The sequence below is a fragment of the Branchiostoma floridae genome, unplaced genomic scaffold (assembly GCF_000003815.2).
Source record: "Branchiostoma floridae strain S238N-H82 unplaced genomic scaffold, Bfl_VNyyK Sc7u5tJ_1563, whole genome shotgun sequence".
Lineage (NCBI taxonomy): Eukaryota > Metazoa > Chordata > Leptocardii > Amphioxiformes > Branchiostomatidae > Branchiostoma > Branchiostoma floridae.
Window position 1 is genome coordinate 1 of NW_023365761.1, and position 27,930 is coordinate 27,930.

At 42.2% G+C, this 27,930-nt stretch overlaps 4 protein-coding genes across 6 annotated transcripts; all 4 read right to left on the reverse strand.

Moving 5' to 3' along the window:
* Nucleotides 1–401: 401 nt before the first annotated feature.
* LOC118408261 (leucine-rich repeat and IQ domain-containing protein 4-like) lies at nucleotides 402–8,733 on the reverse strand (the record flags this gene model as incomplete). The annotated part of the gene is given in 8 exon segments (XM_035808926.1): nucleotides 402–591; nucleotides 2,042–2,152; nucleotides 2,809–3,195; nucleotides 3,705–3,907; nucleotides 5,405–5,510; nucleotides 6,141–6,272; nucleotides 6,768–7,041; nucleotides 8,319–8,733. Coding segments are annotated over 8 exon segments (1,513 nt in total), but the record flags the coding sequence as incomplete, so codon positions are not given.
* Nucleotides 8,734–10,091: 1,358 nt separating this feature from the next.
* Nucleotides 10,092–14,052, reverse strand: LOC118408260. Its single transcript, XM_035808925.1, has 6 exons — nucleotides 13,957–14,052; nucleotides 13,502–13,598; nucleotides 12,005–12,176; nucleotides 11,327–11,515; nucleotides 10,795–10,903; nucleotides 10,092–10,366 (listed from the first exon to the last, which is right to left on the reverse strand). The coding sequence occupies exons 2-6, from the start codon at nucleotides 13,589–13,591 to the stop codon at nucleotides 10,234–10,236; spliced, it is 693 nt and encodes a 230-aa protein (XP_035664818.1). The 5' UTR covers nucleotides 13,592–13,598; nucleotides 13,957–14,052; the 3' UTR covers nucleotides 10,092–10,233.
* A 2,335-nt stretch (nucleotides 14,053–16,387) lies between these two features.
* LOC118408259 (hydrogenase maturation factor HoxX-like) lies at nucleotides 16,388–21,422 on the reverse strand. 2 transcript variants are annotated; one of them, XM_035808923.1, is made up of 5 exons: nucleotides 20,836–21,422; nucleotides 19,905–20,282; nucleotides 19,258–19,458; nucleotides 18,347–18,512; nucleotides 16,388–17,532 (listed from the first exon to the last, which is right to left on the reverse strand). In XM_035808923.1, exons 3-5 carry the CDS (start codon nucleotides 19,279–19,281, stop codon nucleotides 17,300–17,302), a joined length of 423 nt encoding a protein of 140 aa, XP_035664816.1. In that variant the 5' UTR covers nucleotides 19,282–19,458; nucleotides 19,905–20,282; nucleotides 20,836–21,422; the 3' UTR covers nucleotides 16,388–17,299. The 2 variants fall into 2 exon arrangements, with proteins under 2 accessions (XP_035664816.1, XP_035664815.1); XM_035808922.1 differs by having other exon boundaries at nucleotides 20,005–20,282; nucleotides 20,836–21,421.
* A 43-nt stretch (nucleotides 21,423–21,465) lies between these two features.
* LOC118408257 (hydrogenase maturation factor HoxX-like) lies at nucleotides 21,466–27,435 on the reverse strand. Of its 2 annotated transcripts, XM_035808920.1 has the most exons (5): nucleotides 27,367–27,435; nucleotides 24,599–24,959; nucleotides 23,809–24,398; nucleotides 22,614–22,835; nucleotides 21,466–21,715 (listed from the first exon to the last, which is right to left on the reverse strand). In XM_035808920.1, the coding sequence occupies exons 3-5, from the start codon at nucleotides 24,100–24,102 to the stop codon at nucleotides 21,563–21,565; spliced, it is 669 nt and encodes a 222-aa protein (XP_035664813.1). In that variant the 5' UTR covers nucleotides 24,103–24,398; nucleotides 24,599–24,959; nucleotides 27,367–27,435; the 3' UTR covers nucleotides 21,466–21,562. The 2 variants fall into 2 exon arrangements, with proteins under 2 accessions (XP_035664813.1, XP_035664814.1); XM_035808921.1 differs by lacking the exon at nucleotides 24,599–24,959.
* Nucleotides 27,436–27,930: the final 495 nt, after the last annotated feature.

Genomic DNA, 27,930 nt, shown 5'->3' on the forward strand with positions numbered 1-27,930 from the left:
GAAATGTGCTGTTTTGAAAAACAACGTCTCTGTTCAGTGATGACTAGAGTGCCTTGATGTAAATGATTACTACAGTAACTGTACATGGTACATGTACTATGATTACTACCAACACAGATGAGCTAGCATTAAGATCCTGTCTATAGAGACCACCTGTACAGATAGGGGTTTACGGAAAAGGCTGGGCCTGGGCTGTCTACCCCTACTGCTAAAATAGCTTTTGTCCCAATGGGCTTTCGTAGGTCCAAGTAGCCTTACGTGATGGCCAGCCCAGGTAGACAGCCCAGGTAGACAGCCCAGCCTTTTCCGTAAACCCGTACAGATAGAACAGATTTTATTGGTCCCTATAGTGGTCTTCTTGAGCAAATTTAACTGTATTCTTGTTAAATAGAAGCACCAACCTTTCAGTTCACATATGGAATCTGGCAGCTTCTGTAGGTAGTTATCGTGGCATGACAGACGCGACAGCGCCGGAAGCTGACTGATGGAGTCTGGTAGCGTCGTCAGTGCGTTGTACTCCAGACACAGGTCCTGTAATGATGTCAGCTTACTGATGGTGCTGGGCACGGAGGTCAACTGCTGGCCATGGTCCTGTAGATAGAGACATTATCCTTGTAAGAACTTTTAAAGTAAGATTTTAGAGTACTGTGCAACTTTGTGGAGTTTTAAACTTCAATGCATATTTTGGAATATCTAAATCATAACTCACTGTTTTAATCACCAAATTTAAGTGAGAAAATGTGACAAAAACATATTAATTACAACATTGCCACACTATGTTGTATTTGGAGTGAAAGTACATTGAGATGATATTACTCTAACAGTTCATAACATATACTAAAGCAGAATAAACCAGGATTGCATGTTTCCAGCACCCACCACTCCTAAATCTGCTTGTTGAGATGGACTAAAATCCCCCCCCCCCTTGTCCAAAAATTAAACGTCAATATATGACACAAAAATGTGACTGAGTACACATTTTTGTATGCTGGCCATTGCCTCTGGAGTTTGCAATTGATTCCATAGGATTTTATTTAGAAATGATAACATTACACCCTATCCAATCAGTCACCTTATTTTTGCCAAATCATACTTTTCATAACCCCTTATCATATTACAAGAGGGCCTAGTGAAGTCCAGATAAGACTACATTCTACAGATTGGTGTTATTGCACCAAAGGTGTGCTAATATCTACACCACAGTGACAATTCCTATCTCTACTACACCCCAAGTCTTACCAACAATCCACGGTATGTACTTGACTTCCAAATGCAGAAGATACAAGAAGGAAAACGGTCAAACCAAGACATAAGGAAACCACTTGTAACAATCTCCATTAACTACAAGATTCTTAGAAATCCTGCAAAGTTAACTATCTTCTTCTTCTTCTTCCTCGGAAGCCCACGTTCATCGTGTTGAACATTATGGCTTTTAAGTACATTAACATTATGACTTCTTCTAGTACAACAATAAAATAAAGAAAAAAACAACACATGACCACTGCATGTCAAGAAAAAAAGATGTCAAAACTGTAAGATAATAGTTATAAACAGTGCAGTATCATAAAATTAATCTTTTTGGGGAAAAGTGATGACTTATGTGTCTGTATCTGCATCGTAGCGGTTATTGTAAACACACACAAAGTTCATTCCCCTTTAAATTGTAGAGTGAACTTTGTGAGTGTTTTTAAATGAAACTCTTCTGTAAGCTTTTTTGTTAACACTCACCTTTATCCATAGGGTAACCTATATCCATTGTTTCCAAAAACAGCATTTAGGGATCTACGGTTGACGGAAGATGGTTTCAAATTGCAATTATATATTGAAAATATTGCAGTTTGTATTCACTGGTTGTCGTCTTGACAATAGTACCTAAAAAGGCCTGTTTTCAAAGAACAACAGAAAACTGATATAGATATCTCATGGATAAAGGTGAACTAATGTTAAGCTCATCTTTTTGCACTTAAGTACAGAACAATGATCATTTCACATGATAACTGTCTACGATACCTATTTCACAGGTATCTTAGCAAACTCTCACCTGTCCAAGGAAGAGCTTCTCCAAGCTTGGTAGGTTGCAGATAGCTTCTGGGAACTTCTCGAAGACGTTTCCGCTCAACCCCAACTCCTTCAGCTTTCTCAAGTTGGCCACCTTGAACAAGAAATATTCATACCTTCAAGAACCAAAGTTATCAACTGAGGACAAATGTGTTCAAAACTTTGAATTTTCTTAGACCTATGATTTCGTAGAGTGAAATTTAGCACAGTAATATACCAGAGTGCCTGCAATTTAAAAAGCTTGTTGCTATGCCCCAAGGTTGTTCATACTGGCTATACAGATACAGAAGCTGGTGTATGTGTTACGCCAATACTGGCCGTACAGATACAGAATGATACAGAAGCCGGTGCGTTGCACTGAAGGGCAGTTGTACTGGCTGTACATATATAGATACAGAAGCTGGTATGCTGCACTGAAGGGCAGTTATACTGGCTGTACAGATACAGATATGGAAGCTGATGTGTTATACCGAAGGGCAGTTGTACTGGCTGTACAGATATAGATACAGAAGCTGGTGCATGGGATATGCCAAAAGGCAGTTTAATACACTGGCTGTACAGAGACAGATACAGAAGCTGGTGTGTTACACTAAAGGGCAGTTATACTGTAGAGATATAGATACAGAAGCTGGTGTGTTTTGACAAAGACAGTTACACTGGCTGTATAAATACAGATACAGAAGCTGGTGTGTTGCACTGAAGGGCAGTTATACCATCTAATAGTATAAAGATGCAGATACGCATACAGACCTCTTTCGGGATGTGGTACAAGTTGTTATCGTCCATCGCCAGGACCGCCAGATTACCCAGCATGCAAAGGGACACCGGCATCTCCTCAAACCGGTTCTGTGCAAAGTCGACAAACCGCAACCTCTGGAGACGCCCAAACGCTTTCGGCAGCGACTTCAAGAAGTTGCTCTTGGCGTACAACACCTCGAGGTTGACCAGCGCGCCGACTTCCTTCGGGAGTTTCTCGATCTTGTTGTTGCTGAAGTTGACCTCGCGTAGCTTGGCGAGGCGGCAGATGTCGGGAGGGATCTCCTTCACGTGGTTCCCGTGAAGTTCGAGGACCGCGATGTTTCCGAGCGCGCAGAGCTGCACGGGAAGGTGGTGGAAGAAGTTGTTCTGTAGATACACCTGGGATGAGAGGCAGAGGAGAGAACGTTATTTTTTGTTATTTCAAGGCTATATCTAACTGTGGTACATGTTATTTCCTTTGCATAATTCAAGTTAACGCTAATTCACATTTATCCGTGGGGTAACCTATTAAAACAGGTTATTTAGGGACATCAAGTTGACAGAAAGTAGTTGCAAAATTGTGAAAATATAATTGCAATTTAAAAACACTGCCGTCCGTAGACTGAATATCCTTAAATACATGTACATGTATATTGAAACAACGGATATATGTTACCCCGTGGATAAAGGTAGACACTTCTCTCGTTTTTTTCGTGTACTACCCCAAAATGTGTGACATTCTGTCGTTATAATCTATTCATTTTCTAATCAGTCCAACATCGAGTCCACTAATTTCTTTCAGGTCTGGCTTTTCTGGTCTGGTGCAACAATAACCCACCCCTACTGCCACTGTAACAGAAACAACAATGAAACTTGTGCCACAAGGTGAAAAACAATCCTTAACACACCTCTTGGAGGTTGACCAACTGGACGATCTCGTTGGGAAGGTCGTGTAGCTTGTTGCCCTCAAGGTCGAGGGTCGTTAGCGCGGAGAGGGAACACACGTGGACGGGGAGGGTGGAGAAGTTGTTGTTACGGAGGTGGAGCTCCTTTAGTTTGTTCAGTCGGACGGTGTATATGGGGAGATCAACAAGCTGGTTTCCATTCAGACCTGGGTGTAAACAACAAATATCATTACTAGCATTCATTTATCTATTTATTCATTTGTTCGTCTATGTCAATCCTATTCATCTTTTGTTGTTAACCCTCTCAGCACGAGAAGCCACTATCATGGCTTTCCCATAGGACACGAGAAGCCACGATCGTGGCTTCAGGTTTAATTCCGGCGGGAAATTCAAACTGACTACTGTGAAATGGGAAATTGGCAGAGTCTGCCAATCAGGATGCTTGTATCTTTGACCAACCAGAAGGGATCTAGCATTTGAGCCCTGTTTCTGAGGCCTCCAGCGTGTGTTTTGGCTTCAGTTTTCTACAGGTTTATTTAGTAAATTTAGCAGAAATGGAGACAGTTTGGTGGATAATTTTGTTGGAGGCTTACAGGAGTGATGACAGGGAAATCCTTGAGGGACAGCAAGGCAAACACCCAGCTGTTTTTGTTGAGATCAAATGAGCTGATATCACAGTGTCTAATGAGTTCTACATGCATGCTTCCTTGTTGTTTTTCTTGGGGCAGAAGGAGGTCCAGGTCAGGTCAGAGAGGTCACTGGTCCAAATTGACATTTTATATACTCTGATACCTGTTTCTCTACCCAAGTCATAGTAAATGGATTTATTTGACTCCCTGATATGTGGAGAACATCCAGAAAAATAATTTGCCATTTAGCACAAGGCATATTCATTATTTTAATAGTACAACTACAGGTGTGGGGAGGGGGGCACAACTGTTTATTGGGGTAACATTTGTTTGTCAACACTGAACTTATTTGAAATCATGCTTTGATTTTTAGTTTTTGGTCATTCTAACAGCATACCAGCATTGTGTATGTATGGTTGAGTATTTCTACATGGTTTTATGATAAATGACACAAAAAACTCTAGCCAAATATTTTCTTTTGTGAAACTTTTTTTGGGAGTGATGCAAATGTGTTTTTGAGTGGTTTCCATGACGATTGCTGTCCTCAGATTGATGGTATGATATTTATTTTGCTTGTTTTGGAAAGGCCATTCTGTGAGCTTTCCAGCAATATATAGTTTTCCTAATCTACTCCTTACATAACAGCTGTAATAATAATACACAAAAAGTACTAATTGACACCTGTATAGACTGAAATTATATGTCGTATATGGTATACAGGAAAAAATTTTATGACGTGTTGAGAGGGTTAAGAATGATGTGAATCTTGAAGTACTCATAGTAACATCAACTCTTACAATTCAACCAGGTGCAATAATACCGTCACATTAAAAAAAATTGTGCTGGTAACTGGTTATTCCGTTGGCAACTGCTCTGCCTCTTTGATTTAAAATTTTCTTTAGCTGAAAGTATTTCTATCTAGTTTTCCTAATTATGAAAAAAAGGAAGTACAAGTAATTATGTTTTTCTGACATTCTACTTAACTTAAAATTTTGTTAGGTTGGGTGCACCAGTGCACCTAATTCTAAAAATGAATTTCGAGCCCTGCTAAATGATTCGGCAAGACAACATTACCTAGGATCTCCAGGTTGAGAAGCCATTTCAGGATGTCTTCAGGCACCTGTCCCAGGTGCAGGTTGTGCAGCCGCAGCACCTTCAGCTGCCGCAGCTGTAACAGGTGCTGTGACAGGGAAACAAAAAATGTTCGCAATATGCTTGGTAGCACAAGACACAGTCATACCTGTACTAGACTCTATTATACATAAGGATCACCTGGCCATTAATATGCAGTAAAACCTGTACAAGTGACCACCTCTACATAAGGACCACTTAGATAACTTTCCCATTGATACAATCAAAAGAGCCCTGTATATAGTGACCACCTATCCACATGGCCCAGAATTTATTGTTCTCACTGTGCAAAAATAGGGCAAAGGTCAACAGTAATACAAAATATTGCTTCTGACTCCAAGGAGTCCAAAAAAATATGAACTATTTGTTGTCCTTTTGTGCCAGGCTAGTACTAGTACATGATAGTACCCAGGCTATACAATGTAAGATTTGTGTGTATCAAATAAGATTTGTGCGCTTCACACAGATAGTAATTTGCACGTTTCAAATAGGATTTGCAAATTTTTGATTTGTGCATTTTTCATAGAATTCCTGCAAATGTTCAAGCACCACTGGAAGAGCTCAGAGATATGATTATCAGTCTAGAATATTGCTTCTCAGAATGGACAAAACGTCACAAAATTGAATGGACAGTTGTCATCAGATTACCAAGACTGTGTCACAATTAAGGTCCGCTCACCTCGAGAGGAATCTTGAACTCAGGGTTATTGCTGACATCCAGACTCTCCAGATGACCTAGCTGCCCGACCTCGGGGGGAAGTGTTTCCAGGTCGTTACCATGGAGATACAGGGTGGTCAGGTTTTTTAAGAGCTAGAGAGTGGGAAAAAAGGACCTTATAACCACCAAGTACAATAGCAGCCTGGGTACTATACGGTTAGTAGCTCGCTCCTATGTTCGCTTCTGCTACCCGTCTGAAGACCTGCACATTTAAACTGGTGTTAATGAGCAAATTAACGATTCAGTTCTAGAGCTCTTGTTCAATGACAACAGGTCCTTCTGCAAGCAGACAGAGGGTGTTTCAGGTGTTGGAACGCAAAATAACAACAGCCTGAGGAGTTCAGTGGCCCCCTTATGCAATGAACCCCTTCCTTTGTTTCTATTAAAATGCTCTAAATAAAAGGCATTGCTTTTAGACTGAAATTATGTGTATGTGGCTCTGAATGGCAATACTACTTACAGGTTTGTGATAGCAAAACCTGACAGTGTACTAGGTATTATTTTTTCTCATGACATTTTTTTGAAAATGACACAAAATGGACAGGGGAATCCGAGAAAAAAATAAAATTGTTGAGGCCTAAAACAAACCTTGATGTTGTCTGGAAGTTCCTTGAGGTGGTTTTTCTCCAGATGCAGCTCTTCCAGGTCTGTTAACTCCCAGAGCCTGTCCGGTAACCCCTCCAACCCGTGCTGCCCCAGGTCCAGGAACAGTAAACGGTCACGTAACTCCGCCGGACGGTCGCGTAGCTCGCCAAACACCCACTGGACCAGCTTTTCGTGCAACATGGTGGGTGTCGGCGCCTCCAGTAACGCTGCAATGTCTGGCGTTGGCGCCTGAATTGCTATGTCTTTCTTGATTATCCTGGAAATCATAATCAAATGTTATCATTACAACTGCCCAAGAAACTGTCATGAACTTATCTGCAGTAGGCCAGAATATGAGTAGACAGTGTCAAGGAAGATATTATTAGAAAACTGGACTTGGAAAAAGCCAACCCCCTTGACAGAGGCAGATGGACAAAAGCAAACAGACCTAAACGACATCCCGGGAACAAAGGATAACCCGGATAGTGAGCGAGTGTGTACCAACAATTCTACACTGGAAGCCACATATTTGTATACTTAATGTAACTATATATATAATTTAAGGGTACTTGTAGAGAATTCTAAAACACCAAACCATTTACCATTCACTTAGTTGTAAAAACAGTCAATGCATAATTGTATAGCCCTTTGTCAAGTATGAATAAAAAGATGATTTTGTACCTTTCATTGCACTGCTAAATACTGTACATATGCATAGCTACTGCAGAGGCCAGCACCGTAGATATGGCCAAAATGCTTCCATACAATATATATACATGCAACATTACATAATATTATTGATGAATAAAACTGTCATATACTGTAAATGCTGAAATGTTCACGGTAGTTTTATGTTCACGTTTTTTGCGGAGGCCCCTTCATCGCAAACTTAAAGCCACCACGAACATTTACCCATCAAAGTATGTGGCTACCATTAACTAAACCACTGCGAACACTCCATTTTTCCTCTTACGAGAAAGTAAATCCCCGTGAACTTAAATGCATTTACAGCATCTAAGGTTTTAATTGTCCATATCTTAAATGAGTTAATGATCATAAAACACTAAGTTGACACAATTAGTTTAATAGCATGAAAGGTGGGTAATTAACCTTTGAAACAATACACGAATGAACATTTTTATCATCCTTGAAAAATGTCAAGCATTTGTTTAGCTAGTTGAGTCTGTAGATTTATTCTAACTATAAAGCACATATATTTTCTTTATTGCAACTCTATTTGAGTTTCTATTGTATACGATAGCAAATTATTCATAGATTCTTAGAGAAGCAGAAATTTCAATTTCAAAATGTCAAAGTTGCCATAGAGTTAGCAAAGTCGTGAAAGGCAACTATAATATTCCGTACGCTCTCATACCATTCGGGTTATGGAGAGGAAACATAAATTTGTCCTTTTTCCTCTCCCGTTTTAGTCCACAAAGCTACCATAGAGCCAACAACACGCCGTGGAAGGCAACCATAATATTCCGCCCCCCTCCCACTCTTACCCCACACACCAACAGTCAACAAACGCGACTAACATTCCGTCACACTTACTTTGGTTCTGGTTTCTCCTCTTCTTTTCCCTTCTTCTTTCCCTTCTTTCCTTTCTTCCCCTTCTCTCCTTTCGGGGACTTTCGTCCTCCTTTCGGACTTTTTGGCGGCATCTTGGAGACGTTTTCTCGCTTAAATCTCAGGGGTCAAAACTTGGCACTAAAACACTGGACGGAAATTCTATAATTTTCAGGACAAATACTTACATTATACTCACATTTTCTACAAAAATTAGAAATATTTCGCACTTTTTATGCCACGTCTGCGAAACCAAAGTTACAATCTACATTGCGTGACCATTTTAAAGGCCAGGAATAAAAGACAGAGGTGACAAAGACGAATATTTGAACAGTCGCTAAGGCAAAACCCTGGCGACGGCCGCCATGTTGGCCCTCACTTCCTGGGCTGCTCATTAGCATATTAATTAGGTTGTTGCTATGGTGAAGGACGCGGTGACGTAGCCGGCTGGGTCATACCATCCAGGTTACGAAGGGGAACGTTAAATCTTTTACCTTTTCATCTACCATTTACTAGTAGTTAAGAAAATATGTTTTATACGAAGATATGCCGACTGAAACACACAAGAAAGGAAGCCAAAAACTATTTCAAATTGTGCACAAAAATTTAATGACATTTATTTATTTACTTATTGGTTTGGCTGTTCGGGACACACAGCCAGGGCTGCCCAACTAGCCTATGGCTATTACAAAGGGCTAGCCCTGCTGACAAAAAACAGAGACAATACATATGGATTTGGACAGGATACTTATCAATAACAATTTTTCGAAGTTCATAAAGGATAGGAATGAAAACAAAATGACATCTGGCATCATTATAACCTATTGCTTTGGATACCTGTAACGTTATGATGTTAATCTTGCTTGCTTAAGGCAAGGAGGTGCAAATCAACCTTAAGACGAGTTAATCTACGTAAAAATATATATGCGCTTCGTACTTTAATATAACGTTACATACACCATATAGAAGTCACTCAAGCAACTGGACATTATTTTGGAAAGAATCAGACGTTTCAGATAGTACTAGTATACACTATCTTTCGTCAGTGGCACTTGTAGTATCCACTATCTTTTGTCAGTAACATGTTTTATACATGTTACGTGTCTTGAAACCAATATTAATTGTGTTATATGTTTTATCTTGTTCAGTCACCATGCCTAGCCATTGGTAGCCATACTCATAGCCTTCGGCTAGTTGGATAGCCCTGACTTCATGATCAGATACGGACTAACAAATAAATCAAATTAAATTAAAGTAACGAAACAAAGAGTCAGTGTACTAGAAACAATAATATGTGAAAAGTACACGCAATACTAATGTTGTAACACAAAGCTTAGATATTGAACACCGCACTTACGTTTCGAGTGTCCATAACAAGTTAAAACATGTAAAAGACATTAGAAATGTACGAGTACATCAAACAATGGTGACATGTGTGTAACGCTAGATTACCTTTATCTGTTGGGTGACCTTTATCCGTTGTTTGTTTTCAAATATGTTTAAACCATATTTTAGCGTTGTCCAGTTGTCAGACTGTGATTTAATGTTTTTTTTAATCATGCAGTTTGAAACCGCCGTCCGTCGACCTGATCCCTAAATACTCTGTCTTTAAGACCAACGGATATAGGTTACCCCGCAGATAATGTTACATACGAGGTGTGTGTACAATGTATAGAAGTAAGCTCATTAATATTTGTAAGCTAGGCGGTCAGGAACTAAGATAAGAGTGACGGTTGAGACAGCAGGGTACATCCAGTCAGGCGGTTTCATCGTTGGATGTCCCTGCGTACAGGAGGATGCATTGGCCTCGTTTTCGATCTGTCATGGCCGCCATGTTAGATAGGTGTGGATATGCCCTTAGCATTAAGACGTACACGTATATTTCCCCACCTCTGTCTCACTAACATGTCGAGATGTCGCACACCTCCCAACGAGTCCCTGGATCCGTGGTGTAGCACCACGGCATGGACTCTATGTCAGGGTTCCTGCAGTAGTTACCTACCAGGTCGTCATGGGGGTAGTTATGTGTTGTCCTGTCGATAGGGGGAAACATCAAAGAGTACATGTATCACCTTTTACACCCTCTAGATAATCTTATTCTTCTATTGTAGAGCTGAATCCGAATCGTAGAAACTCCTCAGTATATACCTCTGCTTAATAGGCCTGCTTTCTCACTCTCTGACGCTACACTGGTGGCAGCGGTGGGATTTTTCTATCATTTAATTGTAAGTGGCTTGGTGGCGATTACAAGGTAACTATACTGTTGTATCTCAAACAGATAAGCTCTGGGTACTATCCGCGATATCTCAAACAGGTCGAGAGCAAAAGTACCCCGTTTTGGATAGTTATGCGTTTATTCTATCCCAAACAAGTCGAACAAAATATGGACACCTTGGCGAGTGCGACCAATCTGGATATTACGAGACCTACATTTTCAATATATAATGGGACAGACACCTACCTCGTGTGCGCGTGTGGAGACTGGTCGGTCCAGGCCTGGCAGGTCCTCCCGCTACGGGTGACGTTTACTTCACCGCGGTAGTAGTGACCATAGCCGGTGTAGCAGGTCCCTTCAGAAAAGACACACATTATGAAATAATTGCATGGAAAAAAGACAGGGATCTTGAGACAGTTTAGGTCACTATATAAAAGAGCTTACTACTCCGGAAACGCGATGACGATAATGACGTCAGGAGTGAATCAAATGTGGCAAGAAGGCGGGATCCTCTAGCGTCACGGGTCAGAGAGGGTTCGTGGGGCTGAGCCATGCCGGTGACAGATTCCGTCTTCCTACCACCTTTGATTCACTTCTATAAAAGCTCCTTGGTTGGAACGAAGTATTATGGATTCTACCAACGAAGAAGAGCTTTCTTTTTTAAAGTATTGAATATTTTACATGGTCAACGACAGGCATTTTTAGAAAGTCAATTCATGATGCATTCCTATGGCTTTAAGGGCAAAGTGAGAACTGAATGAAGTCTTCTCAATCTTACGTTCGGCTGTGAAGCACGTGTCTCCTGGCGCAGGCGCTGGCCGAGTCACGGGATCAGATGGTTCGCCGCCATTTTGATTTTCAGTGCCCTCTTGTCCACCAATTTCTTTCTCGAAAGCCATTTTGTTAACTAGATTGGTGAGTCCCTTCATGTCAGTCAACATCTGCTTCTGCAACTGTCCGATTTGGTCTGCAAACGACACATTTCATTATTATCAATCAGAGAAGATATTCTGAACATCTATATCTTTGGTATAGTGTTTTGCAATTTCTAAATCATCGTTTCTTACTATTATTAAATAGTTAATTGAACGCATGATAAAATACTTACAATTTTTGACCATTCATGTAAATTATTCACGTACATAAAATATGTACTAATTATCATATCAGTATTAAAAACACTATAAATACACATGGCCTAAGACTGGGACTGAGTGGGTTGCAGCATGTTGGACCCAGGGACTGAGGGGGTTGCAGCATTTAGGACTGGACTGAGGGGGTTGCAGCATTTAGGACTGGGCTGAGTGGGTTGTAACACTACCCCCAACAGATGAATATTGATTCGCGAGTAGATGTCATCCATATAATCAAATCAACGTGGCCTAAAAGATCATGAATAATCAACAGATATATTCAAATGCTGTCAAAATACTCAGAGGTAAAAAAACAAACGTACTCAACCCGACGGTAATGACGTCATCTTTACTGTCTTCTGGGCATTTTTTGTTCAGCAGGGCTTTCATCTCGGACATCTCCTGTTTCGTCACTTCCGCTTCCGCTGCGATTTTGATGACGTCAGTCAGCGACACCGTTCCCGCCTTGCATACATCCTTCACCAGGTTTGTAGACTTGATGATGATACGCAGATTTGCATATATTAGGGGAATCGAAAGCACTAAGCACTAATTTACTTACAATGACAAATTTCACTACCTTATATGGAAGAAGAGGAACTTTATTGCGCAACGATCGTACACGGTACAATGTATGGCTAAAAAAGGAGAAACAAACTTATCATCCTAATTACTAAAAGTAAAACAAATATTAAACATAGTACATAATGTAGATTATGAATTTAGAATGAAATTTGACATCCTAATTTCTAGAACAATAAGAGCTAGCCTAAATCATTGATATTGTACTACAATCGAGTTGGGCTAATTATGGGTTTCGACATTTTTTCTTATGACAAAGCAGTCTTTTATACACTTACCTATTTTAGCATTGTGGGAGTTGCTCCATCTGAATATATGTGATAGTCAGTTTGCTGTTGAGATTGTGTGTTGGTGGATTGGTGGAGGGGGGGGGGTGTTTTCATAAAAATAGGTCCGGTTCAGTCCGGACCTGAACCTTATCCTGCTTATAGATGTACAGTAGTACCGTATATAATATTTTGGAGAATGAGAAATAATTAAAGGCCTCCGGGTAATGTTAAAATTGACTAGAATCATTAAATTAATTTGAACTTTATTTTCAATGCAGAAGGAGAAAGTGTGCTGTGCCTCCTAAATAAGTATAGTCATCGGGATTAGTGTTTACTACTGATCTATAGCTACTGGAATGAAATTACACAAGTAGGGTCGGATACAACGGGTACATTATCTTGTCGTTATTCACATAAAGGCACATTTTGACCAGGAGCAGTAGTTTCGTTATCAATCCCAGAGGGAGGTATGCACATAGCCGAAGTTGGAATTTTACCAAGTAGACAGAAAAAAAAATCACACTATTTGGGTAGCTTAGAACCCAGTAGACATCAAAGCTGCTCTCAGTCAAATCTTCCTGTGTGGCAAAACTGCCACCAGTCGCTGTATAGGACTGAATTTGTACTGTTTACGATTTTGCTAGCTTTCGCAGGCTCCACATGTCACTGGAAAGATAACTATAGAAATTAGCCAAATAGAAAGATAATACACACTCCGAAAAGTTAGCAAAAATAAAAATGAAAAAAAAAATTACTATAGTTGACGATCGCGACCTAGCTATTGGGACTATTTTGGGCTGGTTAACTCATCTGGTGTGTTTTCTGTCTATCATAAATGGTCAATTTCTACTAGTTTTTCAACGACATGTGGAACCTGGTAAATAGAGGTATGATTATGCTGGCGAAACATCTAATTGGAGATTATACATAAAATCAAGGTTTAGAGCTTTGGATATAACGGGTACTTACAATAATTTCGGATGCAGGAGCGGCGGCTGTCAGGGTTGCCACCGATACCAGTAGCAGGCAGATTGCGCTCGTCTTCATCATGTAATTCATTGTCGATCTAGCTAGTTGAAAGGATTTAGAAAACATTTGCTATGGTCACAATTGGAAAAAATGGGATGAATACCCTGTGGCTACACTGCGGACTATGATTGGCAAACGCCGGGCCTGGCTATACAGGTACAGATACAGAAGCTGGCGTATTACGCTCATAAGGGTGGTTATACCGGTACAGATACAGATAAGGATACAGAAGTCGATGTGTTACGCTGAATGGTGGCTAAACCTGCTCAGTGTGGTTGAAAAATACAGATACCACAAAACAACGAAATTTCCAAAATGCCTAATGTTGTAAGAACAAATACAGTCATGAACACAATTATCTATTTACTATTTACTTTGCATCGTGCAAACTTTACCTCTTGCGCTAGACACGAGGGCAGCTTCCAGTCCAAAGAAACACGTACGTTGTGGCAGTAGTTGTGTAACTGGACCACCATAGACGGTTTACTTCTGAGTGACGTGCGATAGTTTGTTGCATAGTATTTTTCTCCTTTGCTGATTATGAAAGAAGCAAACTGAATTTCCTGGCTATTCAAAGTTGCCTAATTACCAATTTGCTGACCCCCCTGAAAGAGTAATTCAATTTCGGTGCCCCAAACACGTTACGCAGACTGAATGGAGTGTTTTTCTAATTAGAGAAGGGACAAGGTTCTGTAAAATTCTCAACCGGATTCCAAGCGTTGCTGGAAGAAACACACACAAACAAACAAACAAACAAACAAACAAACAAACACATACACGCATACAAACACGAACACACAGATATACAAGTAGTTGCCTGCCAGATTAGCATCTGTGCTATATGCAAGGTTTTGAAAGCGAGGTTCAGTGTCGAACGACATATTTGTGACGATGTAATGTTATATACTCGTGGTCTTTTATATGTCTTAAAAAACGACGTTATATCAATAAAAATAAAAATAAATTTTTACACTTTTAACAACTGGATGGTCCGTTTTGTCTTTGACATTGAATGGTTTAACCTAAATGGGCCCTGTGAAATAATAAAAGCCATACCGTCCATACAAACTGCTCTAACGTTACAATACGTAATTTCGACAAGAACACATTGACAGTGACCTTAAAACGATGCAATACCAAGCAGATTCTACGGTGCCATAAGATAGTATCAAAGCTGGCCAAGGAGTATAGGGCTAAGGGAGTCAAACGGGCTCCTCGGGTCGCATATACACTTAGTCTAGTACTCCTAGACCGGATGCACTCCTCTGCCAGCTTTTGATACTATCCTATGCTACCATGCGCAATTTTGTGGATGACATCCGTGCGCGCATTGATTTTCGCATGTTTAAAAAAACTGTGGCCACATGTGACCCAATAGTTTCGCTAGTGAATCTGAATTTTATACTTGCCAGAGGATCTGCTCAACAGTGTATGGTCAGGGCATTGGGGCACAGTGTTCTTGCTACCATATTTAAACAATAATTGCAACAACAAAAATTGTTGCGATGGCGACAATTGTCTCCCATAGGCTGGGAAATAATGGACTGGATGTTTAGTCCTGTGTTTTGATAGCATTTTCTTTGCTGGATTTTCATTTTTCGCCCGAACGCATTAGTCTTGGCATCACCAGAGGATATCATCCATAAAATTAAGTCTGTGTGGCCTAATTAGATAAAACATGACAAAGGGGAAGCAAAAACAAGTAATCTGCTGGGGTTTTAAAGGTAAGCGTAACCTTTGTCCTTATTATATTTCCTATGCCCCGTACCTATGCCCCAAAAGCTGGGAAGCAACTCCAGCTTGGAAAAGGGCACGGTAACCTACACCACGTAATTACATAAAACACGCACAAAAGAAAACCATAAACAAGTCATCAGCTTGAAAATTAAGCGTACACTTCGTTTCACATGACCCAAATAAGTTCATTTGCAAAATTATCTGAACTCACCTATCCGTAAGTTGTGTGTTAATGTTTACGCGTACGTATTACCATTGTAAAGCCACGTTGATTGGAATTTTCGTTCGATCCCAATGAAAAGTTTTCGTATAAAGCAGCTGTGAAATGGGCATATATGCCATAAAATGAGCATATATGCCGTGAATTGAGAACATAATATCTGAAAACGGATACAGATGTCATAGAAGTAAATTCCAAAGTCAAGGAAAAATATGTGAAAGAACAATTATGAAAAAAAAATCTGTTCTTTGGTATACCGTACTCTGTGTGTATAGTCATTTGTTCAAGATTCCTGACCACTTAGATTTCATACTGAAGGTAATGTGCATAATTTCATACATACGGGAAGAAGACATGCCAAACTAAGTATGAATGCAACATTCACAAAGGGATCGTGAGATACAGCTGCGAACAGCATAACACTCAACTAAGGGTACCAGCTGTCGACGGAGAATGTTTGATAGCAACGGTTGCCATGTAAAAACGTTTGTTTGATAAAATGTTTTTGTTGTTATTGCCAGCAAAGATAATGCAAAGTTCAAAGATTTTATACTTTGTTTTTGCACCAAACGCCTTAGCATGGGGCCCGGCTTGAGGTGCTCCGAATGATATTTGACCTAAAATGGCGGCGCCAAACCCAAAACTTGTGTATACTCCGTCAGGAGGTGACCTTCCTTTCCGAAGTAACTAAAAAGGTAAAATTTGCAAACGGATACATGACGTGTACCTTCACATGGTCGAGCCTAACAAATGTATGCTCTGTATATTCTTGTCCAGGTCGTTGACCCTATTTGTTTGGAATGGAAGAAGAAACAGCAAAAACGAGACTTATATACATTGTAAAACCGTGCTTTATTTACTTTCCCTTTTGAGGTACAGCAACAACAAAGCACTACACACTTACATGACGTAGGATAGATCTTAAATTTCCATCAGATTAAAACACACAAAAACATGTTCGATACTTTTATGACTACCAATCCGATGGCTACGTAGATTGAAAGCACATTGATTAGCCAAACAGAACACAAAAAAATATTTTAAAATTATCTTCATCGACGAAACTACCTAGTATCAATCCACTACAGTTCTAAGGTTCTAAAATATTATTGAGATAGATAAAAGTAGATAAAATGATCATGTAAAGTTCTGATGAGACAAAACCTTGCCATGCTTTGTGCAACGTTACAATACTCATTCGACTTTCCCCCGACTTATTATTATAGTTTTCACATCATAAAACCATTTCCAGCTAGTTCTCTGTAAACCAGAGCCTCCTAGCGGTCGTCGCACAAAGTGTCTCAGGGGAGCAATCGTCATTCTATTCTAAAGACACATCGTATACTGAGCACTGAAACGGATTTTTATCATGAAAGTATTCTGTAGCTTTCTTCGCTGACTTCTTGAAGTGCACGGGCGTTTACATTTTTGGAAGGAGCACTGATTTCTGATGTCTTTCTTTCTAAGGTGCACGTAACGTAACGTTAAACCTGATCGGCTTTTAACACAGAACCCGACACATCGCCTCCACCCCCCAAAAAGTGAACGCTTGCGACCCAAGAAATCTGTGAAGGAGGCTAAGAGTATAGACCACAGGAGCTACCACTGTTTACACAAGCGGAACCCAAACTTCCCACGTTGACAAAGTTATACAAAGGAGCTAAAAGTTATCAATCTTGATAATAGTCTCCTTGGTTATACTAACATGTTACTAAAGGACGTTCTTTTTTTTACTGAATTACTAACTACTATTTGACTACTGTGGGTCAAGTTACTTTCTACTAATGGTAAACAAACTTTTCCCTTCTGCCATGGTACTCCTTGTCGTTGAAGCAGAGGCGCATGCGCTCCAGCTCCTCGTGGCGATGCTCCTCGAGGATGGACCAGAGCGATGACGTCATGGCCTGTTTTCTCCGCAGAATCTCACGAGACTCGGCGCGCAGGCGTAGGCACTTCAGGTGGATCAGGGCGTTCAGCTCTCTCGCGTTGGACCCGAGGACATCATCTAGCATACCTGGGAATAAAACAGAGCAATCAGTATTTGTCTCGTCACGAAAATGCAAATGACCACGTGCCAAATTGCCTTGCTTGATATGATGCAAGTGTCAGGCGTCAGGTGGTAATCAGATAACGGTCTTTTCTTGTGGCGGTACCAGAATGGGTCGATTGACGTTTAACGTTTAATCTGACTATCTGGGTGCCAAATTTGCATTTTCGTGACAAGACAAATGCGACAGTAACCCAACCGTTGACTGCAACACACATCGCCTCTCACCCACCCAGATCAATAATTTACCCAGGTACACCCATGATACAACTGATGACCCACTCCGGAGTCCCATTCTTACTACAGACCCATGAAATAGCCATGCCCCAGACACACCCATGCTACCAGAGACCCATGCATACCAGACGTTGCAATGTCCCTGACCTAACCCGTGTCCCTGACCCACCCATGTTCCTAACCCACCCATGCCCATAACTCTTCCATGTACATAAATCACCCATGGCCCTAATTCACCCTTGTCCCTAACACCCTGTCCATAACCCATAAATGACTTTACCCACCCATGTTCATAAACCTACCATCCATGTCCATAACCCCCATATCCACAACCCACCCATCTATGCCCCAAAACCACCCAACTATGCAACTAGGGACCCACCCATTCATGTCTCTGACCCACCCATCTGTGTCAATAACCCACCCACTCATGTCCCACTCATGATGACGAAAGCGGTCTTCGTCGACTCGACGGACGAACAACATGTCCCTGACACACCCATCTATGTCCATAACCCACCTATAACCATAAATCATAACCCACCTATGTCCCGGGCCTCCGTGGCCAACACTGGTTGCAGCCGTGTGGTCAGTTCCTCCGCCATGTTGAGTCCTACCCTTTGCGGCAGGGAGTAGGTCCAGTACTCGGACCCGAAAAGCGCCATCTTGCGGTAGTGCGGGTTCAGCACCACACCTGCATGACTCACGACCTGCGGAAACACGGATATTTATTGATATTTGACCGCAAGCTTTACTTTTTGTACTGTAGGTTTTGCGAGGTCATGGCTTTCAAAGTATCATCAAAAAGAAACAAACTCTGCCGAAAGGGGAGAATGAGAGAAGAAGAAAGGGAAATGGAAGAAAAGGAGGCAATTTAAGAACCTAAAACTAATCCTGTACCAGTTTCTCTCACTAACAAGATGGGTATACTTCCACTGGTGACAGACTGGAGTGTGGAACCCGATCAGTAGAGATGGGAAAGAGGAGGAAAAGGAGGAGAGATGAGTGGGGAAGGAGTAGAGAAAAGCCAGGAGAGAAAGGAGAGCGGAGAGAAAGGAGGAGAGATGGGAGAGAGGGAAAGGAGGTGAATGAGAGAGTAAAGGGAAAGGAGGAGACATGGGAGAAAGAAGAGAAGGAAAATGAGGAGATATGGGAGAGAGGAGAGAAAGAAGTAGAGATGGGAGAGAAGAGAGAAAGGTGGAGAGATGGGAGAGAGGGAAATGAGGTGAAATGAGAGAGAGTGAAGGGAAAGGAGGAGAGATGGGAGAGACAAGAGAAAGGAGGAGAGATAGGAGAGAAAAAGGATATAGGAGAGAAGAGGGAAAGGTGGAAAGATGGGAGAGAGGATATAAACGGGGAGATATGGGAGAGAAAAGAGAACAGATGAGAGATGGGAGAGAAAAGGGAAAGGAGAAGAGATAGGAGAAAGAGGAAGATAGGCAGTCCTGTCGGTACCTGGTCCGCAGCGAGCGCCATCATGACTCAGCCAGCTCCCGCATTCCCCTGAAGGGCCGCGACCGTCACCTTACTGCGCATGCGGAATATCGCCTTCACCACGTCATCGATGGCTGTGATGTTAGCCCAAGATTCGGCAACGGCACATTCGGCATTCTCATGATGACGTTCAGGTGGATCCCGTTGCTGAAGAAGTTATGCCTAAATATGGTAGACATCAGACGTGTTATGACCAAATATGGTTAACGTCAGCACGTTATGCCTAAATATGGCAAGTATCAACATGCTACACCCAAACATGGTTAATATCAACATTTTACTTAGGAGAGAAAGGTGAGACTGATAAGTTGATAAGGTAGGGAAGTAAATTTGATGAATTAATGAGTTAGTGAAGTAAAGTTCATTAGTTATGTCGAACTCACCGCCCATCAACACCACTATGGAACAGTATGGATCGCCAAGTTGATAAGTTAGTGGAAGTTGATAAGTTAATGAGAACGTGAAGTGGAACTCATCCACCCATTGGCACCACAATGGAACAGCCCGAATCCTGTCCTACCGTCACAAGATTGATAAGTTTAAGTGAATAAGTTAGTAAATAAGTTAGTGAAGTTAATGAGTTAATGGGTTAGAGATGTCGAACTCACCCGCCCATCAGCACCACCATGGAACAGTCCGGATCTTGTCCCACCGTCACCATGTTGCTAAGTTAGTGAAGTTGATAAGTTAATAAGTTAGTGAACTCACCCGCCAATCAGCACCACCATGGAACTGTCCGGATCCTGTCCCACCGTCAACAGAACCCGCTCCAGCCTCCTGCACTGCTCAGTACTCATGGCGCCGTTGTAGAAGTCGAAGTGCACGTAGCAGACTCCGTCTCGGCGCGTCGTCCAGACGTCTTGGAACGTCTTGGGTCTGGTGCCGTAAGGAAGGGGGTCGCAGTGGTTGATGGGAAGGGACGTGACGTCAGCAGACGGAAGGACAGATGTAGCGGGAAGCTTCAGACTGGTTTTCTTGGGGGAAGCCTGGGGGGGGGGCAGAGTATCATAGTTTAAGCACGTTATAACATACAACGGGTGTACAGAAAGTGTGAAATTGAGGGAAATGGAACGTTTCATTTTATTTCGTTTCATTTAGCACTTTCTGTACACCTCCCACAGCACTAATCGCTAAGGTTAGGGGTGCACCCCGATCTTAGTGGATCAATGGTTTCCATGGGGGTTCCTGGAATAAGAATAACAATAAATCTAAGAGGGCACTCAACAGTTTTATGAGGGTCAGCAAGGGGGGTCCCGAAAACGATTTACGCTAAATTCAGAAGAACCCCCTACGACTTTTACGCTAATCAAGGAAGGCAATTACACTAAATTCGGTCTACTCGCTACGAATTACGTAGATAAGACGGTTTTCCCTACGAGTTACCGGAAATGAAAATAGGTTGCCTACGCCTTACATAAAGAGCATGCAGACCACCTTTTATCCGTAATACTTTATGTACCCGCGTCATAGACCATGGGTGTCACGAATAGATATTACGTTCTGCTACCTTTTAAGAATTCTCATGACATGAGACTTCACCTTGAGATGTGAGATCCAGACGGCGTCTCCCCCTCCGCACGCCACAAGGACGGCGCCATTCCTCTTGGCGATGACGTCACCAGGGATGACGCGCCATGACAGCTCCTTCTTCAGACGCCGCACTACGTCAGCGTCGCCTTCTGCGCATGCGCCAAACAGCACAACCTCGTGCTGGTGCAGGTGACCTCCAAGACATACTTCAAGACAAATCACATCAATGACAAAGTAACAAGAAAGGCAACATTTTCGAGAAAATGCAAGATGTAACTCGCCCCCATAAAATGAATGTACGGAACGGCGTCATACCGTTTGCCACAAAAGAAATATGATCTACATTGCTTATGCAAAGTAGACCACCATAAGCATAACCCACATTCCATGGTATTCACCTTCCTTATACATTGAAGTATTGCATACTACACCAGGACAAATCCTTAGTGGAACAACCTCTCTGCCCACATTGTTGACGGTCCCTCACTTTAAGAGCTCGCTGCTTTTATCTCACACGCCACGTAGTTCAGACGCTACACCTCCACTTGCCTCCATCAGGCCTCCATATGGGGTTGTGGGGATCGTAGAATTGGGCAAAAAAGTCGAGAAATTGGCCAGGGGAGTCATGCGTTCTCAGACTGTTAGAGACTACGCCTCCTCCGTCTGCGTGATATTCCTACCAGGAAGTTTGCAGACTATTGACTAGAACTGGAATATAAAATGGTACACAACAACCCTACAACTGACCTTGCTCTTGCAGACGGAGCACGCCTAGTGCACCTGGCTGGGAGTCGCAGGCGCGCACAGCTCGTGCAACGTCCTCTGCTGGCAGTGCCCAGTCGACTTGCCGGTCCTCCACTGTCAGTTTCCGCCTCAGCTCTCCTGTCACCTGCAGTAAGGAAACAATCAGATACGAATCCAGAACACTTACAGGTAAATGTGCAAAAGTTAGGTGTGACAGGTCGTTCAGTCCTCCAAATGACAGAATATGTACATTTTGCAACGATAGATGTGTAGAGAATGAAGTACATTTTCTTTTAGAATGCCCACTATACACCGAGATGCGCACATCTCTCATAAATACACTACAACTAGATAATGAATATGTGTTTTTAAGTAGGGAACAAATGTTCAACTACATTACAACGCACTTGAAAAGATTTGTAAATTTGTTCATACAAGTTTCAAAAAGAGAGAAGAGACTATGTAGATTTTAGATGATATAAGATGTAACCTGTTTCACGTATACTTAAGTTATCCAACCCAATGCCTTTAGCCCATGTTGGGCAGGAATATGCAATAAAGATCATTGTCATTGTCATTGTCAATATAACCAGCTGCTGCCGCGCCGCGTGCCCGTACGTGAAGCTGGTGTGTACATGTTACGCCAGCTATATAAATTCCGATACGGAAACAAAAGCTGGTGTGTAAAATACACCCAAGGGCGGCCATACCGGCTAAATAGACACAGATACAGAATCGATTCATGCCATTAGAACTGTCATCATTAACTTCCGAAAATAATTTCATCTGGTTGGTAACACTAGTTCACCTATATCCGTGGAGTAACCTATATTCGTTGTTTAAAAAAATGGGTATTTATGGGTTTATGAAGTCGACGGACGGTGGTTTTAAGTTGTAACATTTTCTTAATATTTCACCGCCTGTCTACTGGACATTTTTTGATACCATGTTTTTAAAAACAACGAATATAGGTTACCCCGTGGAGAAAGGTGTGTGTCTGTGTACGAGTGGGAATTGGTGAAAAGTCACATCTATAACCGTACCTCAGAGTTTGTGTAGTCTAGCGGGGTGGGGGGCGCATCTCGCTCAAAGGCGACTAGGGCGTGCAGCACGGCCAGAAGCGCCGCCTGGGTCACCTCCTTGCCGTACAGACTGGACTTGGTCGCCTGGCGGTTCAGTGGAAATTTGCAGGTGGCCCAAATGTCCCCCGCGTCCATTTCATCGTCAGCTTGCAGTACCGTCACGCCCCATTCGGTGGCGCCTTCCTGCAATGTAAACAGCGCAAGAAAATAAAACAACCTATTCTAACGTTAGAAATTAAACTTTCATGATTATAACCGTTGGGCTGATTTTGACAGCCATCTTCAGGCAAACACTGACACACAACTTTAGCTCGGTGTTTGGCATTTACCTATTTATACAATCCCACCGCTGTCACCAATTATTAGGTTTAAGAGAGGGATTACGGTTGTGGTTCTGGCAAGACTGATCAGGGCCCTGGAAGGTCCTGCATTTATGGAGCTTAATCGCCAGGTGTACTCAGCATCAAGAAGGATGCACATTGCTGCACTAGTAAACACGTCTTGTCCTGTTTACATGAATGATGGCCCTCCATGGAAATCAAACTTTTAAATATTTGAAGGAGCCCTAAACTCCACAAGAGAGTGTTATTATCTAATAGATGTTAATTTTAGGAAGTAAAACAATCCTGCTATATCATATTCTACGATAAAATACCTCATAGTTTCGCGTAACGTTACATAAAAAACTTCAGTATTGCGTTCAACTCTCAAAGTTAACTCTCAAAGTCTTTCTCTAAAAAATAGTGAGATTGGGCGAAAAAAATTTAAGTAAACGAAAACAAGATGGCTAAAATTTCCAAATATACGCAATAAACATTGTGTAAAAGAACGAGAACTGAAGCGACGAAACATGGTATCACAGCCAACAAGGCATTCATTCCTGCATTCAAGATGTGAACTAGCTAGTAAGTAAAGGTGACGCAAGTGTGGTAGACTGGTATCACCAAGGAGGTTAAAATCTTTGCTTTATAAATAAACCTCGCGTAATAGACCAGAAGACTAGTGAAATTTTCCAAAAAGGTTGCTGATTGTGAATACATTGATATTGGAAAACTATTGGGAAATGGCACTTCCTTCTGGAGTTTAGTACCCTTTAATTGGTCACTCTGTTAACTAAATATGAAGTAAATAGATAGATAAATTGATAAAACCCCACCTTCAGCGCCCAGTCGATAGAGGAGGGTCCCCTGTCCCCCGGGATGCCCGGATGCACGATGAGCACGGGTCGGGCGGGGTTGTTGTAGAGCCCGGGCGGGACCCGGCGGGTTAGGAACGGGCACAGCACCAGGTCCGGCTGGTCTGTCTCCACAGCCCGCGTCATCTCCTCGCCACGTGGGTCCTCGTGCACCGTCACGTGATGCCCACGTGACACCAGCTCCAGGTACAACCGCTGGGACAGCCCGTTGAAGCCGTTACACAGGAAGGTGATTTTCAAAGGTTTTCCCGCCATTTTTCTCGGATCGGGGGCGGAAAAGTCAACCCACGGGAGGGGGGGGGGGGACTGAGGTCTGCTTGCCGAGGCTGCTGGGATGCCGCCCCGCGTGATGGTTGCTGGGATAGTTTAGAAGGCAAGGCATGTTGGGATGCCTGTCGCTGTGGCTGCTGGGATGCTGTCCACGGTGACTGCTGGGAAGGCGTTTCGCTGCAATGGCGTCGCGGCTACGCGAGTTGTGACCTTCTGCAGGTACGACACGAAGCGCCAGGCGGCGCGGCTGCTAATGCCGGTGACTCTACTGATCATTTTTCCTGAGATAAAAAGAAAAGATTGCAAAGAAGACAAAGTTGGAACGGGAGTCACTCAGTGTCAGCAAAAACTTTATCTTACGCTTGCTGTGAATGAAAACTTGCGAGGGTTTGAATTATTACGTTGTTACTTACTACATTTGAAAATTTTGAAAATGGGAAACGGAAATTATTAGGATTTGATGTGACACGGGCACACTTACCTCATATGCCCTGTGAGTAGTTGGTGGGGTCACGTGGTCTTTTGGTTACGTGTGCAACGCATGCCGAGTGCGTGCCGACAGTCGTTTTTTTGTCGGTAAATCGCACTTCGGGTACCTTCTGCATCCGTCGGAAATCTCCGTCGGAACATTCGGCACCCACTCGTGCAATCCCGGGTACAACGTACTCAAATGTCGGGTCACACTCGGAACACCAACCCCGGCAGTTCAGCCCGGGCGATCCGACAACAATACCTTGGCCTACCGCCTATGGACTGACCTCACTCTTGGACCTCTCTCTCATTTTCTCCAAGACTTACGGACTTGCGGTTTTCGGCGTCATATTCGTAACAAATCTACCTACCTGTAATATTAATATGATTTTTGTTAAGACTTGTCGAAATTTTTCTAGATTATCTCAAAGTTACGACATACAAAAATGGGGAACGTATCCTGAAAGTGCCTCTGTTTCGGCGAATTTTCTACAAGTTTTCGCCAGAGAAAGATATGGTGCCTTCCTTTTACACCCCTCTAAGGTTTCTACATAAAAAGCAATTGATGGCACATGTTTGGACATGTTTGAGAGGCAAAGTTTCGCAGGAATTTTGAATCGGCAAATCGAGCCGCCATTTTCCTAAGTGCCGCACATGAGGCGTTTTGTCGTGAATGGACCAGACCAAATTCTCACAGGTGTGTGCCCGTGTGTGAGGATTTACGAAACATGTTAACAACACAGGAAGAACTACCCACAGCTTATGGCGATCAACAGGCACATAAACAACAAGAGATGTTGAAACAAATACAATAATGGTCTCAATCTGACCCCATAGGTTGAGTACGTAAAGCCGACTGACTATCTTAGAATGTACAGCACATGTACGCGTATACGGTAATGTATATTCAGTCTATCTGACAAATTTCTGCTAATTTTCCAACAACGTTTGGATTTCTATGGCGACTAAAAACGATTTGGTTCTTTGTGCGAGGAGATTTTATCAGTAACGCTAGTTCATCTTTTTCCGTAGGGTAAACTTTATCCGTTCCTTTCAAGAACAAATAATTTATTTAGGGATATCAAGTCGACAGATCTTCTTCTTCTTTCGGTTAGGCTGCCAACCTCATCTTTTTGAGGATTCTGCAGCCGTGGCAACATGGAGAGGTTCACTGCGCAGGCTGAGGGGGATTACATTTTGGATTTAAACATAGACAAGGATGGCGATAGCGCCACCTCCGCTGGGAGGCCGTTCCAGTCTCTAATTGTACGTGGGAAGAAGGCATTTTGCCTAAAGAAGGCATTTTGCCTGGAAGAAGGCATTTTGCCTGGAGGAAGGCATTTTGTTCAGATGTTGTTCTTTAACTGCAAAATCTTGAAATTGGTAGTTATTTGAAACTACCGTCCATCGAATTTATTTCCCTGTTTGGAAACACAACGGATAAACGTGAACTAGCGTTAACAGAAAAACTAAAAGAGTTACCCTCGAAGCATAAGTTCCTGCTATTTTGGATGTGTTTGTAAGTGTTTTTGTTGGGCTTTCTATTTTGTATTCGTTTGTTTTCGTTGTGTCCGCTGGCCAGCGAAAAGCGCCTAAAAACGAATCCCTACAAACTCGGAAACGAACCTCTGCTTGTAGAGTAGGAGGACAAAGCCAAGCAGATTCTACGGTAGCATAAGATAGTATCAAAAGCTGCCAGAGGAGTGAAGCCTGCTTTGGCTTAGGTCACATTTCCAAACCGGGGCCCGACCGGGATGTTTACAGAAACGAAAAATTAAAATGTATGCCTAGAAATGTATATTTCTATGTCTTTTATATGTGTATTTCTATGCCTTTTATAGCGCTCTTTTCCCTCTCGAAAACTGCACGGCCGGGCCTCGGTTTGCAAATGTGGCCTAAGCCTTAGAACAAAAAAAATCTTGTCTGTGTTTCGCTACCGGGACAATTTGGCTGACTACACTCCTTGGCCAGTTTGGTACTATCCTATGATCTCCAAGCAGATCCTACGGTAGCATTAGGTAGTATCAAAAGCCGGCGCAGAGGCGTGAAGCCGGCTTAAGAGTGAGTTTTGCTACCGGCAAATGTACACCTCTTGGCTGACTATCTCCTGGCCAGTTTGCTACTATTTTATGCCATTGTAGGATCTGCTTGGAGATTAGGAGATAGCATGCTGTGATCGTAGCGGGTGTCAGAATGTCATTCACACCTAAAACCTCAAGTGTTAAAGACACATTTGCATCAAACCCACGCGCGCGCTGTAGTTACATGGCCTTTGTTCATTCGTACAAATTCAACATGGACATGGTTTATAAAAACTTGTCACATAATTTGTTTTGATAATGACTTTTTGCTTTAAGATGTATCTAATAAGTGGGCAATTTTAGCGATTTGAAGGATAATTCTATTAAAAAAACTTGAATAGAATTAGACATAGAATTAGAGAAACCCCAAGCGCTTCACGCCGGCGACTTGGCCGACAAATTTGGTCAAAAATAGTCCTAAATTTTACACACGTTTTCAGGGAGAAATTTAGGTTTGAATCTAAGAATCTGTACTATCAAATTGGTAAGAAGAAAACTCATGGATGGCTTAGAACATGGAGCGGTTTTCCAACGAAGCAAACAAAACTAATCAAATGAAATTTAAAGCTGGAAGCGATATAATTTGCAACCCCAAAATCATAATTACACTACATTTCTATAGCAAATCTTTAGTAGTTTGCAGGCCATGATATAAAACACAGACCATCTTACGAACTGTAGCATTTTCCAGACTTACCTCTCTCGTTCTCTTAGACGCAGCGTCCTCAACTTCTCAACACCTGGCTCAAGACTGCCCAGAATGCACTAAGACAATGGGTACTGGGTCTAATGTATTCATCCGCGACGCTGGTGACGCAGGCACAGGAAGTAGTGCGGGAAGTATTCTTACAAAATGAAGATCGCATGTAGAGCGATTCCAAGTGTAAACCGTGCTGTGTGTTGTAGGAATATGTCATATTTGAAACTGTACGATTTGAATTGTGTGATTATTTCAGATTGTGTTTAAACGAGGATGAAAGCTCATGCGCCTCTGACGGGTGAATTGGCTGCAGTTCAATGGACCTCCGCAGATCGAGCGCTATTTCATTCCAAGATGCAAAACCTGTGCCATTTTTAAATATGCAATGGCCAGGTGAACTGGATCTGTCTGGCATTGTCCAATCAGCAACACCTGTGGTACCTAGGCCTGTAATAAGAGAGTCACCAATAAACAAATAGCAAATGTCTCGACCAACTACGACTGCGTTTACAGGACATATATGTACAAGAATGGCATTCTTCTATCCAGAATAACTCAAAA

Bases quoted from the DNA above. Each gene is read 5' to 3' on its own strand.
- LOC118408257 (XM_035808921.1), bottom strand. From the start codon at position 24,102: ATGGCGGGAAAACCTTTGAAAATCACCTTCCTGTGTAACGGCTTCAAC. The intron at 22,836-23,808 runs GTGGGGTTTTAT...TTTACATTGCAG, and splicing joins CTATCGACTGGGCGCTGAAG to GAAGGCGCCACCGAATGGGG. The intron at 21,716-22,613 runs GTACGGTTATAG...TCCTTACTGCAG, and splicing joins TAGACTACACAAACTCTGAG to GTGACAGGAGAGCTGAGGCG.
- LOC118408259 (XM_035808923.1), bottom strand. From the start codon at position 19,281: ATGATGGCGCTCGCTGCGGACCAG. The intron at 18,513-19,257 runs GTACCGACAGGA...GTGTTTCCGCAG, and splicing joins TGGCGCTCGCTGCGGACCAG to GTCGTGAGTCATGCAGGTGT. The intron at 17,533-18,346 runs GTGGGTTATGAT...TTTTATTCCCAG, and splicing joins CACGGAGGCCCGGGACATAG to GTATGCTAGATGATGTCCTC.
- LOC118408260 (XM_035808925.1), bottom strand. From the start codon at position 13,591: ATGAATTACATGATGAAGACGAGCGCAATCTGCCTGCTACTGGTATCG. The intron at 12,177-13,501 runs GTAAGTACCCGT...ATCATCATCAAG, and splicing joins CTCCTGCATCCGAAATTATT to TCTACAAACCTGGTGAAGGA. The intron at 10,904-11,326 runs GTAAGATTGAGA...TCTTTTCTGAAG, and splicing joins CACGTGCTTCACAGCCGAAC to GGACCTGCTACACCGGCTAT.